This window comes from Babesia bovis, chromosome 3 (assembly GCF_000165395.2).
Source record: "Babesia bovis T2Bo chromosome 3, whole genome shotgun sequence".
Lineage (NCBI taxonomy): Eukaryota > Apicomplexa > Aconoidasida > Piroplasmida > Babesiidae > Babesia > Babesia bovis.
In genome coordinates this window covers 934,317-948,421 of record NC_010575.1, presented here as the reverse complement: position 1 = coordinate 948,421, position 14,105 = coordinate 934,317, and the positions used below count along the sequence as shown (strand labels likewise).

Below are 14,105 nucleotides of genomic sequence, written 5' to 3'. Positions count from 1 at the left end.
AGTATCCTGTATTCACGATTGATTTTTAATATAATTACACTATAACTATGTTCGTGTTTCTAGGTCATAATATGATTACACATCTCTTGTCTTGTACCGCATATAGGCTTGAGTAGACCTATAATGGGCTATATTTCACAATAGGAAGATTGGATACACATCAACTAGAATTGTGTTATAGACTCACAGTGTCGTTGTTAGTGATATTACATATACAAAAATGAAAAAGAAGGTAACTTCTGATATCCGGTCGCTCGTAGAGCATTCGGTGAGTACTGGTGAGCGATGTTTATTTGTCATTGTCGGTGACAAGGGTCGTTTACAAGTATCGAACCTGCATTATTTGCATCAGCGTGTTTCCGGTAGTAAGGCCAAGGTGCTTTGGTGCTATAAGAAGAACCTAGAGATGTCTTCTAACGCTCGTAAGCGCCACAAGCTTCAAAAGAAGTTGGCTTACCGTGGATTATATGACGATGTCACTGAAGACCCGTATGAGCTTTTTGTGCGTACCACTGACATTCGTTACTGTTTCTATAAGGAATCTCAGAAGGTGCTCGGTCAAACTTTTGGTTTCCTTGTGCTTCAGGTGGGTGTTATAAATGTTCATCAATATTGTTGTAGGACTTTGAAGCCCTTACGCCTAATGTGCTCTGCCGTACTGTGGAGACTGTACAGGGTGGCGGTGTTATCATCCTATTACTCCAAACAATGGCATCGTTGAACCAGTTATACGAGATATCTATGGACATTCATGCTAAGCTGGTCAGTCATGGTCACAACACTATTGAGCCTCGTTTTGTAAAGCGTTTTATCTATTCACTTTCTACGGCGTGCAACACTATTGTTGTTGACGACGAGTTGAATGTTCTCCCTATCGCAAAGATGAAGCTATCAGATCTCCCCAAGAACCGTAGTGACAAGAAGCTTAGCAAATTGCAGCTTTCGTTGGCCTCCAGTGAGGAGGATGCTCATGAGATGCAATTGCTTACTAAACTCTCTACGTTATGTATTAAGCATGGTCAGCTAAAGGCTATCATCAGTTTGTTTAATGTAGTTTCCAAGGGTGCTGAGATTGTGCAGCGATTGAACATTACTACTATTATCAGTGCCCGTGGTAGGGGTAAGAGTGCCACTATCGGTTTGTTCCTATCAGCTGCTTTGAACATGGGTTTCCGCAACATTCTGATAGTGGCTCCTGCTATAGAGAATGTACAGACACTATTTAGTTTCTTGGAGAGTGGTTTACATCTTCTGGGCACTCCTGAGAATGCTAAGGTCATTATCAATCGCAAGGACAGCTACATTGAGAGTGTTACGTTGAGTGTCAAGGGCAGTACATGCGTTAAATTCGTTGAATCTAGCAGTATTGACCCTAAATCTGGTGCTAGTAACTACTTGTATGACATTTTGATTATTGAGGAAGCTGCCTCTATTCCTTTACCAATTGTGGAGTCGCTATGTAAAAAGGGCATAGTCATTCTATCATCCACTGTTGGCGGTTACGAGGGCACCGGTCGTTCTTTGAGTTTGAAGCTGATCGAACGTTTCCGTAATACAAATCCTGAAGCGTTGACTGAGATTACTCTAAAGGAACCCATTCGTTATAGCAAGAACGACTCCATAGAGGCATGGTTAAACAGCCTACTATGCTTGGGTACCTACGTAGACGATGCTAAAGACCGATCTGATTTGCCTCCACCTAATCAATGCCAACTATACTTGGTTAATCGGGATGTTTTATTTTCATATCACCCCAAGGCAGAAGTCTTTCTATCCTCAGTTGTGGCTGTGTTGTCATCTTCTCATTATCGTAACTCTCCTGACGACCTATTGCTGTTAAGTGACGCTCCAGCGCACAAGTTGCTAGTTTTAATGGCACCCAACTTAGACTCAGAGGACAGTGAGTTTGACCTTAAAAGCAGTGTTTTATGTGTGTTACACGTTGCTATTGAGGGTCGTATTGACAAGTTGATTGCTAAAGAGGCAGTTGCTCAGGGTACGACTAAGCGCAGTGGTGACTTGATTCCTTGGACCTTGACGCAGAACTTTTGCAGTGATGATTTTTGTCAGCTTTTGGGTGTTCGCATTGTGCGTGTTGCTGTGCCTCAGCCACTTCAGCGTATGGGTTATGGTGGCGAGTGTTTATCTCAGTTTATCCAGAATGTTGACGGTGTTGTTAATCAGGTGGTTGACCAATCGTCACTCCTGGTGCCTGTGGACCCATCTGCAGGTTTAAAGTCGGGTGCCGAGAAGGTTGATTACGTGGGTACTTGCTTTGGTTTGAGTTTGTCATTACTCAAGTTTTGGGTCAAGTTATCTCTGAAGCCTGTTTACTGCAGGCAAGTTCCCAACGAGGCCACTGGTGAATTTTCTATTATATTACTACGTTCTACTAATCCGGGTGAAGAATCGCAAAAGCCATGGCTCGATGTGTTTTGTGAGGATTTTGCACGTCGTTTACTTGGATTGGGTGGTGCTTGCTGGCGTTCTTTGCCTGCCACTCTATTGCTTATGATGTTGACATCATCTAGTGAGCACATGGTTACATCAGATCACTCTAGCCTACTTGAGGTGGTAAGTGTCTAGACTCTATATTAAAATGTTACAGTTTACATCGTTTGACATGGGTCGGCTTGAGCGATATTCGGCCCAAATTGCTGAATTCACGCTGATTACTGATTTGTTGCCGACCATATGCCGCTTTGTGTTTGAGAAGAAGATTGACATATCGCTATCTTATCTCCAGTGTGCTATTCTTCTTGGTATTGGATGTCAGGGTAAATCCCCAATGTCCATGTCCCAGGAGCTTAACATGCCACTCAACCAGATTATGGCCCTACTGCACAAGAGTGTGGCCAAGTTTTCCAAGAAGTTGGGTGTCTTGGAGAAGGAACATGTTGCTAAGTCTCTTTAATTGCCAGTTTGTTGTTTACGTTAGTTTGGTTTACAAAGTCCAGCCACAGTATTGCATCTGCTTCCCATTCCTTGACCCTAGCTTCCAGTTTATTGATTTTAGACATTTGCTGTTGTATAATATCCTCTTTTCTCTTTAGTAATTTTTGTGTTTCTGCGTCCTTGCGGTATAGTGCGCTTACTAGTGACTCTAGGGTGGTCTTACCAGTTTGCCTGAGTACGCCATCTTCTGCACTTTGGTTGGTGGGTGACAGTTTGAGCAGTGGCAATTGCGATAATAGTTGCGCTTGATCGCGCATCATTTGCTGGTACCTATCTTGGTGCACTGATACCTTAACATTCAGTTCATCTCTTTCGGTTTCAAACTTGTCCACTATGTTTTTGTTTTGTGTCTTTAGGTCTTCATTATCCTGTGACAGGGCTTCCACCTGTGCTTTTAGTTGTGAGATTTCGGCTGTAGCTTCCTCCTTTGACACCTTTAACTGGTCTACCAGTGCATCCAAGGTCTTTGCATTTGGTTGCACTTCTCCTTTGAATACATTTTCGAACCGCGATAGAAAATCAATTTGCTTCTTCAGGGCTTGTATTTCAAGTTCACGCTTCGATTCCGTTTTCAGATAAACGTCCGCCAACTCTTCGAACAACAATGCCAAGTTGTTTTCAGGTCCAAAGGTATCACATATGGCGGCGTAAATGGTATCCATTATCTGTTCGCAGTTCTGTCCAGCTGCGTGTACATCAAGCTTCCGGATTGTCGCCAGGGCGGATGTGTATGCATCTACATCCTTGTTATTCGATTCCGCGGCGTTTAATTTCGCCATAAGTTGTGAATTGTGCTCTCTGAGTTGTGTAATTTGTAATTCAAGGGACTCGCGCTGGCGCCCTTCGGCGCCTAATTTAAGGCTCAGTTCCTGCACATTCTCGATTAGATCCTTTATACTTGTGTGTTCATTCTGCACACACACATCGGTTGTGTCTGTATGTATCTGTACAGTCTCTGAGTCTACTGTTGACGCTCTGTCAGTTTCACTGTCCTTAAGTCCCAGCCGTTTAACTTGTGCTCCGGTGTCCAGTGCATTTTTCGCCCATTCTACCTCATCAGCGCTAATTGTACCAAATAGATATTCCTTGGTTTTTGATTTTTCCTGCGTTGCATAATGTGTCTAACGTGCCATAAGACATACCTTTGTGAGAGACCTGCGTCTGAAAGCAGTTACCTCGGCAATTGAGCTTGCCATATTTATCTAATTTATGTATAATCGTGATATGGATATGTTCTATTAATTTATGCTGTGGAGTCTGCGTGCCTACGTATTGTGTCGGGCATAGGTGCGAACTGTGAGTATATTTCATGGGTGGTTTTTTCAGCCCATGGAGCTCCCATTTTGTTATCGCCAATATTGTGTGTGTGTTGGAAATCCTGGCCGAAAGGTTCGTTGTTGATGAGGTACTTGAGTGAAGGGGTGTCTTCACAACATCCCGTTGGTGAGTCCAGGGTGTTGATTGAGAGTGTACTATCAGTTTCGTTATCCCCTCCTAATGGCAGTGTTTCTCCATTGTGTGTTACATTTATCCCTCGGTCACCATCTGCAACGTCTGCCATGGTGGACACGGTGTCCAAGTACTTGACTGGGTACTGGGAACGTACGACCAGGTGTGGTTTCCCCGTTCTTTGGGTTGCATCTCCCCTAGCTGTTTTCAACTCGCATGGTAGAATATCTCCTACATAGCGGAAGTCTGCAAACTCTGAATGGAATTCCATGAACTCCTTTTGTGGGACAGCATCTAACTTTAAAGACTGCATCTTGGTCATCCTTGGGTGGTCGAACGACACGCTTCCGGGTGCTATTATCTCCGCGTCCGTATCTCGCTTTAGTAGTTCCAGTAGGTATTGATCGTTGATAACAGTGCAATCTTGCATGAATATGCGTACACCAGGGTTGAATGGTACCAATGACAGCGCTTCTCCATCTACGATAACATTGCCCGTGAGATCGAGGGTGTTGATTCCGGAGAATGCAGAAATTCCAGAGATGTCGGTTATGAGGTTATTAGCTAACAACAGGCACTCAACCTCCACGGTCAGACCGGGCTCTGCCAGGACAGAGCTTATATCATTCAACTCCAGGTCTAACAGTTTGTACGTTGGCGTGTATATTGGCTCCATTGGGGCATCTGCTTCATCCAGGGCAATCAGCACAGCCACGCCGTTGATTTGGGTAACGCATACAGAGTTGAACTTGTTCTGTCTAAGCTTGACATTGCGCAATTTCCTCAGACACCACAGCGAGGAAAACGCATCGATTAGATTACTACTGGCATCTAGAGTCTCTAGGTTAACGAAACGTTCAATTCCATCCAATGATTCCAAGCCGCAGTTTGTGACGTGCAGTTCGGTAACATCTTCGAACCGTATTCCCCTCTGGAGAACATGGTTAGTGAATGCGGGGTCCCACAACGATTTAATAGCTTGATCACAGAAATTGACACTCATCTTGAAGATGGCGTATAAGATATTTATTCTCGTATTGATAGTTTACAATGAATAGATTGAGGGGCCTATGCATGAAGTGCCCGCTATTTATTCCTAACAGCAGCCACCAAGCAATACCCCAACTATATACCCCGCAATACGATGTTACAGGGTGATGTACTCCAGTTCGTTTTCTAATTATTGCCTCAATAATTACAATGCTGTTCACTTGTCTTATCCCGTTGGTGAAGCGCGGATATAATCCTGGCGCTTCCTGCACAATCAGTTCTTTTTTTCAGCCTCAACTGTGCGATGTATGTTTCAATTAAATTACATGATTTCGGTTCTATATTAATAAGTAATTTGTTCCAGCACAACTCTGCAGTGTCGAGCCCTTCTCCCCCCCAGCCGCCTACACCCTGACAAAGAGGCAGCTACAGATCTAATTTACACATGCAAGTGATACTATCCTAGCATCTATCAGCCACAATTCTGATTTATATTCTGCCATGTAATGTGCATATTTATTGACTCAGGTGCATTTGTCTCACATGCATATATTCCGTCTACTATTGCATACCATGTCTATGATCTAGCAAGATCTGATACGTTATATTTTTGTTGACTGATTTGCTAATTACTAGTTTCCGTTACGTTTATTCCCATGTGTATACCACAAGAGAAGCAATCATGATATCTAGGAAATATGATCAAATGTGTATGCGTATATCACTAATATACATCATAGGCACTTTGTATAATGTATATCGCACTAGTTTTCTATATACCGATGCTTCTACAGCTCAAGGCAAACGTTTTTGGTTACACATCCTAGCTTTGGATAACGGCATCCAATGTAATGTACCGTGTATAATTAACAAAATAGTAATAAGGTTATAACAGAATTTGGTATATCCATGGCAATCCGGTGGTTAACTGCTTGTCCAGTTGATGTTGTGACGATTCCATGTGTAATATACCTTGTTAAGCCATTTATAGATAATGTAGCACAAGAAATATATAATGTGTTTTATACTAGAAATATTATCTGTAGCTGTTCTTCCAGTTGGTGATACCACTGGCAGCGCGTTCCCCACCTAGAAGGCAGTTATATATTACACAGATAATATATAGTCTATCATCATGGCGAGCACGGCGCAAACATATAATTTTAAGGTGGGTGTAATGTATTTTGTATCATATTGTTTTCAGGGTATCACTACGATACCTACGGCGACTGCGCTGTTGGACATTGTGTTATCGGAGACTCAGCGCCGTACTCCCACTGAAGTCCATAAACAGTTCAAGATATCGCGTATTCGGAAGTTTTATATGCGCAAGGTGAAGTATGTGCAGCAAGCTTTCCGCGACCGCCTTCAGCGTATTCTAAGTCAATTACCTCAGTTGGATGTAGGTTTATAGTGTTATGCTTAGATATAATACAGGATATTCACCCATTTTATGGTGATCTTTTCAATGTTCTGTACGACCGTGATCATTACAAGCTTGCTTTGGGTCATTGCAATGCTGCTCGTCGTCACTTGGACAAAATCGCAAAGGAGCATGTGGGTCTTATTAAGTTCGCCATCTCCGCTTATCGCTGTAAGATGCTTAAGGTTGCGGGTTTAGGTCGTATGGCTAAGGTAATTAAAAAATTAAATGGTAGTTTGAAGTACTTGGAGGATGTTCGTCAGCACATGTCTCGTTTACCTTCTATAAACCCTTATACTCGTACCTTATTGCTGACTGGTTACCCTAATGTTGGCAAATCCAGCTTTATGAACCAGGTGAGCAAGGCTAACGTTGACGTTCAGCCTTACAGTTTCACAACTAAGAGTTTATATGTTGGCCACTTTGACCATGACTATTTACGTTGGCAGGTGATCGACACTCCTGGTTTGCTTGACCATCCTTTGGAGGAGCGCAACACCATTGAGATGACTGCAATTACTGCGTTAGCTCACATTCACTGTGCTGTTCTATTTTTCATTGACGTCAGCGAGTCCTGTGGATACTCGATAGCCCAGCAAGTGGCTTTGTTTGATTCCATCAGGCCGTTATTCAAGGATAAACCCACTTTGATTGTTTTGAACAAGATTGATTTGGGTCCCTTTGACATGGCTCAGATGTCGTCCTTGGACGGTTTGCGTTGGGTAAAGGTTTCCGCACTGACCGGTGAGAATGTTGACGATGCCAAAATTGCAGCATGTCGACTATTGCTTGAATCTCGTTTAGAGAAGAAGTTATTGCACGCTCCTCAGAGTGCAGTCATGAAGCTTGCGTATGTGACCAATGTCGCTCCTAATCCAGCTCGTCCTGCTACAGAGCGCCCTGAGAACGATAGTGAATACGAGACTGAGAAATCACTGGAGGATGCGGGTGGTGGTCCTGGTGTATATTCAGTTGACCAGAGGAAGCATCACATATTAGCTGACGACTCTTGGCGCTACGATGAAGTCCCTGAGATATACCGTGGGCGCAACGTTGTTGACTACGCTTACCCTGGTAATGAGGAAACATTACGTCTACTAGAAAAGGAGGAACAGGTCCTTTTGCGCAAGTTAGCTGAAGATGACATTGATGACGAGTGGGAGGACCTGGTAAGCCGTGAGTCCAGGATGCATTCAATAATACGTCAACGTAAATTTGAGCGTTCGTTGAAGTCCAAGAAGGGTGGTCCCGTATTGAATGAGACTATCAAGCTGAAGAAAGTGCGTAGCGATGCCAAGAAGCGGGTTAAATTGCACCAGCGCGCTTCTCGTTTGGCTCCTATGCCGATTGACAGTATTTCAGATCGTCTGGAGATGGCCAAGTTACACCAGCGTAGGGATGAGGGTGTATCTGTGCCATTTAAGCGTCCTAAGGCACGTGTCAAGGTTCCCAAGGGTACATTCAGCGAGCATGACCGTACAATCCCGGTTAAGCGCCCTAAGCACATGCTTTCTGGGAAGCGCACATTGGGGAAAACATCCCGTCGTTGAATTTTATCTTTGATGTTATTTATCTAGATGCTATGCATTATGTCAATGGTGGTGCAGATATCTAGCTGTCACTGTATCTTGGGAGTCCGATCTCCAGGGGCTACGGTGAACAACGTAGCTCAATGCCTATCATGGCACTACTGGCCGTCATCATTTCATTCCGAAGGGCGTTTGTCCATGTATTCGATTCATGAAGTACTCGATAACCAGTAGCGTCGCTATTGCAATAGCGAATACGCTAATTATAACGAGGTAAATTCTCACGCGGAGCCTCATTGTAACCACGTCAGTGCAAGGCACTGTTAGTGCTACTATTCGTCTAATTGCTACATTAGATATTGTTCATTATACTGGTATTCGTTAAATGTAGTTCTAGGGTCCGTGGGTATGCATATCACAGCTAATGCGAAAAGTGTACTGCTGCGGAGAAAAGGCCATCGTTGTTTAATGTACATGTACTGGCACATTGGTGTACGTTACATGTACTAACTGGTTGTGTAACTGCTATTTTCATGCTTGTTCAACTTCATTTAGCATCTTGATTGATTTGGCCAATGCATCATCTGAGCACGGTAGCATCATGATAACTTTACGTATAAGTTCATAATTCCTTATGACTGGTAGGTTTTTCTTGATGGACGGTATGGTTCCTTTGGGTGCTACTGCCATTGCTCTAACAAATTTAGATACTTCACCATCTGCGGAGTATATTCCTCCCTTAACTTGTAGCATTTGCATTGCCTTTTCCAAAGCGGCTCCTCCAAGTTCTTCTGCGATAACGATTCTCGATATTTCAATTTCCTCTGGTGTCATGTGTAATGCCCGTATGGCTGTGTTGATGATGCCTTGGAGGGACTCAAAGTCTTCTTCACCGCCTTCGTACGTAAGCTGCATGAAATCTTCTACTGTATACGTGTATATGCGTGTATCAGCTTTATCCACTCCGTGGTTGATACAGTCGTTGACTATATTAAACAGCCACTGCACTCGCCTTGACCTTTCGAACGGTATGAAGTAGCTGATGTTCTTATCGTGTATTAACGGTATCAGCCGTTTCAAACTATCCAATCCAGCTTGGGGGTCGTACCAATCACGTATCCGTATTCCAACGTGGGTTTTGTATATGTCTGCTACATCCTGATCGGTGAATTCATATGTCCTGTGGAGGTGTTCCAATTCTTTGAATGAGTCCATGCTAAGTTCTTCTTCACTGAATTTGCGCAGGAACCTGTGATAGAATTTACGCCCTAAGCGATTGAGGATCTTTCTTCTAAAATCTCCGCACATCCCATATACCGCGCACTGCTCATCTAGTTTACGCTGATCAACGTATCCGTATACATCGCAGTGTGATATGATGAATGCACCCATGATTTCTTCCAGCAGGTTGTCGTTGTGCGAGCTAATGGAGAATTTCTGCCTGTGGTTCCCATTTTTGGAATAGAATACCTTCAGTCTCTTGAACTCCTCTATTATATAGTCACATCGTTCTTCAAAGTCCTTTCCTGGCTTCCGGTCCATCATAAGTCTATTGGCTTCTACCATGAGGTAGTCGTATTCAGCCTTCCTCAGCATCATATCCAAAGGTCGCTCTTCTATATACAGTTTCTGTGCCAGTGGCACAAGTTCTGATTCTACTTTATCTAGCCATTCCCGCGGTGACTTTTTCATGACATTGCAAAAATGCGTGCTCAGTGCATAAGAAAAGCATTTAGTGTGTATAACTGATATATCTTCGGGTGGTAGATCGAAGAACTGCTGGAGCTTTTGGATGTTCTCAAGCTCCAGTTCACCTGGAACCCGTTCAGAGTACAAGTAGTTCAGCCTGTTGTATATAGACGGGTCAAAAGGGTTGAAGTAATGGTCTTTAACGTCACCGATATCATCTTCTATGTGCTCCACGTATGCTCCTGTACGTCTGAGTAGCTCCTCTTCATAGGCAATGCCACATACTTTCCTTGCAGTTGCTTCATCACAATCCATTTCCTTGCACCAATTGACCTTTGATCCCAGGCTGCTAGTAATAAAAAGCTTTTTACTGGACATTACCTATCTTTTTGTCTCAATCGTTGTCTAGCGTACAACCGTCTCCAGTCAAGGTCGCTCCTGCTTATCATGCTGTAGGCAATATAAACAACTTCTTCTCACTTACTTTTCCAGAAATGGGAATATAGTCAGCAGTGTTTTCACATCATTGGGGTTGACATCCCGCTTCCGGTAGCAGTATATCACCCATGAGGCGTATGCATCTCGGCTGGATACTATCTGCCTCCTTAATTCGTACGGGTCTTCGGGTAGCTTCCGATCAATCTCATACTCTAGCTCCTTTGGGCGCTCCCCAACGTGCAATACATTTGGTATGCATTGGAACTTGGGGTCCAGTTTACCCTTTTCAACCATGTCTATTATTTCCAATTGTTTATGAATTGGCGTACGTGTGTCCTCGCCGTATATCGTCAGCGGCTTGATGTCATCAAGTTGCTTTTGGAACTCTTCATCCATCTGCTGGAAATCGGATTTTGGTGGTGGCGGATCCTTCATTTCCCAATCTTGGTTGCTAATTTTGGCTATTTCCCCCGTTCCCAATATTTCATCATCCGTGAACTCCTTGTCTACAAACGGGATGTTCTGTAGAAATGCCCTGTCAATGCGATACCACAGTTTACAGTCGATAGTGCTGGCAGCTGCGTTTATAACTGCGGTTTTGCCTCGGAGTAATATGGACATGTGCTTCTCCACAAGGTTCCAGTTGTACTTGTTTTTCGCATTCACCATTTCCTTCTTGTGCTCTGCTGTCTGTTTCTTTATTGACTCACACAGCGCATTGATGAGTACCAGATCCCGGCATCTATACCGTTCCTTTATTTCTATTAGTAATTCCGCAGTGACTGTGGTGAGGTCCCAGTTGTACATTTCCTGTAGCATTTCATTGAACGTCGCGGCACTGGCTGCGTCTAATACTATGTCATCTGATATACCAGCCGCACGCCCAAGTTCCAATAGTTTATCGTGATCAAGTTTATTCTCCTCGTTCCAGCGTCTAGCTAGTGCAAAGATTGCATCACGCTTAACTCCCGCTACGTGCGCTGCCGCTATCTGGAAGCTTTGTATCTTGGTGTCTATATCCGTGGACATGCCTTCAATTTCGTTGGTGATGAACTCGACGCACTGCTTTTTGATAAAGTCCCTATAACGCTCAAGTAGCCACTCCTCCCTGAGGAACATAATGATAGACATTGCCTTGAGCAGTTCCAGCTTGTAGCCTATTGGTGAGGTGATGTCCTTAACGGCGTCCCTGGCCTCTTGGAGTTCAATTTGCATCCTGTTGTGCTTTTCCTCTGCGGTTTCGCCCATGAATTCATCTAATGGATTGAATCCATATTCCCTCACTAGAGCAATTCGTTTGAGCTTCCCGCCAGCACGTTCCAGGTCCCTCGACCACTTTTCAACGTCGTCCAGCAGTGACGGTTGCATAGGCTGGTCCCGGAGGTTGTCCCACGCTTCATCTGATACTTTCATAAGCTTTATATCCCTCAGGAATTCCTGGTATCTGTCAAGTTGCTCTTCTGAAGTGCGCGTAAAGTGCTTGATATTGCCAAACGCCTGTAGGCAGAATGTGGTGAACAGCAGGGCCGTCCTTTGGTGCGCCTCCCTGAATGATTCCGGTGGCGGCAGCCCGTGAGCAGCATTCTTTTCCTTGTAAATCTCAGAATAATCGTCATCGGAGTACTCGGGGTCACCTGATATTGCCTTGCCGAGTACTTCGTTTCCATGTGTACATGGTAGCAGATCTGATGAAGCAAGGTCACATGCCGCAAAGTATATAATCCGGTATACCGACACGCGGCACATGGGTAAGCACACTTCGGCCACTCTCCCAACCTGCCTTGCTAACGTGTTCCACGTATCTATACTCCGGGATCCTTCCTTTACCAGCTGCAGAGCTCTATTGAACCCTGCTATGGTTGCATATATTACAAACCTTTCCAAGTCCGTAACCACGTCATACTTTGGTATGATCCCGCTATAAGCCGCTGCCCTTAACTTTGTATTATCCTTCATCCCGTTGTCCACGAGGGTCTTCAGCGCCAGTTGGAAGACGCTGCCTTTGACCTTCAGGTCCCTTGACATTCCAAACCACGTGCCAAGTGCTATTACCGCGCCACATACCTTGTTGGTTACAAAGTACTGGAGGTCCAGGCCGGGTATGAACTGTGTTCCCATGTTGATCAGCTGCGCTGCCACGCCACCCAAAAGTGCTCCAGCTGCGCAACTTACTGCGGGTATTCCTAGAAATCGGTAAAAGAAATTGGGAGGCTTTATATCGTCACCCGGGCCGTATATCTGCTTCATTAAATCGGGTAACGTATTGTTCAACTCCAATGCGTCCTCGGGGTACCACTTGTTGTAGATATCCAGGAAGCCCTGGTCATCCACCGGCCACTGTAGATCTGGGTAGTCCTTGATGAATTCCTTATAAACCACACATTGGGCCTTCTTGAGCTTGTCGGAGTCCATGTAGATCTCCTTGTCAGTTGGTTCACGGTTTTCACAGGTGTCTAAGACCAGCTGCGGTGCCCTGTACATGCGATGTATGACCGTCAGTATCCTTCGAGCTATATCGGGATCCCTACGGGCCAGCTGCTCGAGATGTCTGTAGTAATCCACCCCAAGGTAGCCAATCAACGCATTTCTGGTCAGTGGCTTCTCAATACTGGCGTCCTTGGGCTTTATTCCAAAGGGCCACTTGCCGTCGCCGGGTGCGTGAGTTTCCCTTGATGCAAATCCCATCATGGCCATCACATTTTCAACGAATGTACTGGGCTCTTTACGCAAGTCAAACATATCCCTAAGCATTGCACTTATAAGCTCAGGTTTGAATTTGATGGGTTGTGGTAAATTCAGCTTCTTACACGCTTCCTCACGGCTGCCAGTGGCCTCCCACTCCTTCTCTAACTTGGCGATATTTTGCATGAGCGCATCTCTAGGGTTAGGCTTCCTTCCCCAGTACTTCAGGACTATATCACTTAGTGGATGCGCTTCATCTTCATCTCCTGTCGGCTCTACCGGGAAATTAGTATCAAGCAATGTTTTTAGCGACTCGTACTGCTTCTTTGTAAGTCCAGTTTGGTTACTGCCACTTTCCACGGTGCCGTCGAAGGTGGTATCACCTTCAAAGCCTTCGCCCTCACGGCACATCCGTTCATCTGTACTACGACATGCAGCCAGTCGCCTGGGTGTCAGAGGTCCACAATTAATATAACTGTGTGATATAAAGGCCACAGAGGGTCCCAAGTGTATGTTGCCCGGTGTACTGGTAGTTGCCTTTTGTATAGTAGCCCTATTATGACGGCATAGATCACCTCTAGCAGCACTATCAACGTTACTCCGCGCAACGGTTAAGCAGCAATGTGATTTCAAGGGAATCCTGTTCCCACCATGTCTTATCACAGCCTTGGTTTGGATACCAGCTGCCAATGATAAGTGTAGATATATGATCAAATGTAAGGTAACACCCAGATTCATGCTCCTTGTGGCCTCGGCGGTGCCAACTGCCTCCAGAGGCTCATGGCAGTACCCTTGCTCAGAATATGTCTACCAGTACCAGCATTCTCAGCGTCATTACTCCGATTACCCGCATCGGTATGATATAATGTACCGTTTTTAACGAGACTTTCGATAGAATCTACAACGATCATAGGTAATTTTACCAATTTAGGGGAGCACGTGTCTAGGTT

The 14,105-nt window shown here is 44.6% G+C and overlaps 5 protein-coding genes across 5 annotated transcripts; 2 read left to right on the top strand and 3 right to left on the bottom strand.

Annotated features, from left to right (window-relative positions):
• Positions 1-10: 10 nt before the first annotated feature.
• BBOV_III004380 (GNAT acetyltransferase 2 family protein) lies at positions 11-2,929 on the top strand. The gene is made up of 3 exons (XM_001611519.2): positions 11-586; positions 622-2,574; positions 2,609-2,929. The coding sequence occupies exons 1-3, from the start codon at positions 221-223 to the stop codon at positions 2,912-2,914; spliced, it is 2,625 nt and encodes an 874-aa protein (XP_001611569.1). The 5' UTR covers positions 11-220; the 3' UTR covers positions 2,915-2,929.
• On the bottom strand, positions 2,886-4,181 carry BBOV_III004370 (uncharacterized protein). The gene is made up of 2 exons (XM_001611518.2): positions 4,098-4,181; positions 2,886-4,058 (listed from the first exon to the last, which is right to left on the bottom strand). Exons 1-2 carry the CDS (start codon positions 4,149-4,151, stop codon positions 2,901-2,903), a joined length of 1,212 nt encoding a protein of 403 aa, XP_001611568.1. The 5' UTR covers positions 4,152-4,181; the 3' UTR covers positions 2,886-2,900.
• Position 4,182: 1 nt separating this feature from the next.
• Positions 4,183-5,890, bottom strand: BBOV_III004360 (uncharacterized protein). Its single transcript, XM_001611517.2, has one exon. It carries the CDS (start codon positions 5,405-5,407, stop codon positions 4,199-4,201), a length of 1,209 nt encoding a protein of 402 aa, XP_001611567.1. The 5' UTR covers positions 5,408-5,890; the 3' UTR covers positions 4,183-4,198.
• A 624-nt stretch (positions 5,891-6,514) lies between these two features.
• On the top strand, positions 6,515-8,387 carry BBOV_III004350 (putative nnucleolar GTP-binding protein 1). Its single transcript, XM_001611516.2, has 3 exons — positions 6,515-6,562; positions 6,599-6,796; positions 6,832-8,387. The coding sequence occupies exons 1-3, from the start codon at positions 6,530-6,532 to the stop codon at positions 8,365-8,367; spliced, it is 1,767 nt and encodes a 588-aa protein (XP_001611566.1). The 5' UTR covers positions 6,515-6,529; the 3' UTR covers positions 8,368-8,387.
• A 330-nt stretch (positions 8,388-8,717) lies between these two features.
• On the bottom strand, positions 8,718-13,923 carry BBOV_III004330 (uncharacterized protein). Its single transcript, XM_001611514.2, has 3 exons — positions 10,520-13,923; positions 10,417-10,485; positions 8,718-10,381 (listed from the first exon to the last, which is right to left on the bottom strand). The coding sequence occupies exons 1-3, from the start codon at positions 13,891-13,893 to the stop codon at positions 8,878-8,880; spliced, it is 4,947 nt and encodes a 1,648-aa protein (XP_001611564.2). The 5' UTR covers positions 13,894-13,923; the 3' UTR covers positions 8,718-8,877.
• Between the last annotated feature and the right edge of the window lie 182 nt (positions 13,924-14,105).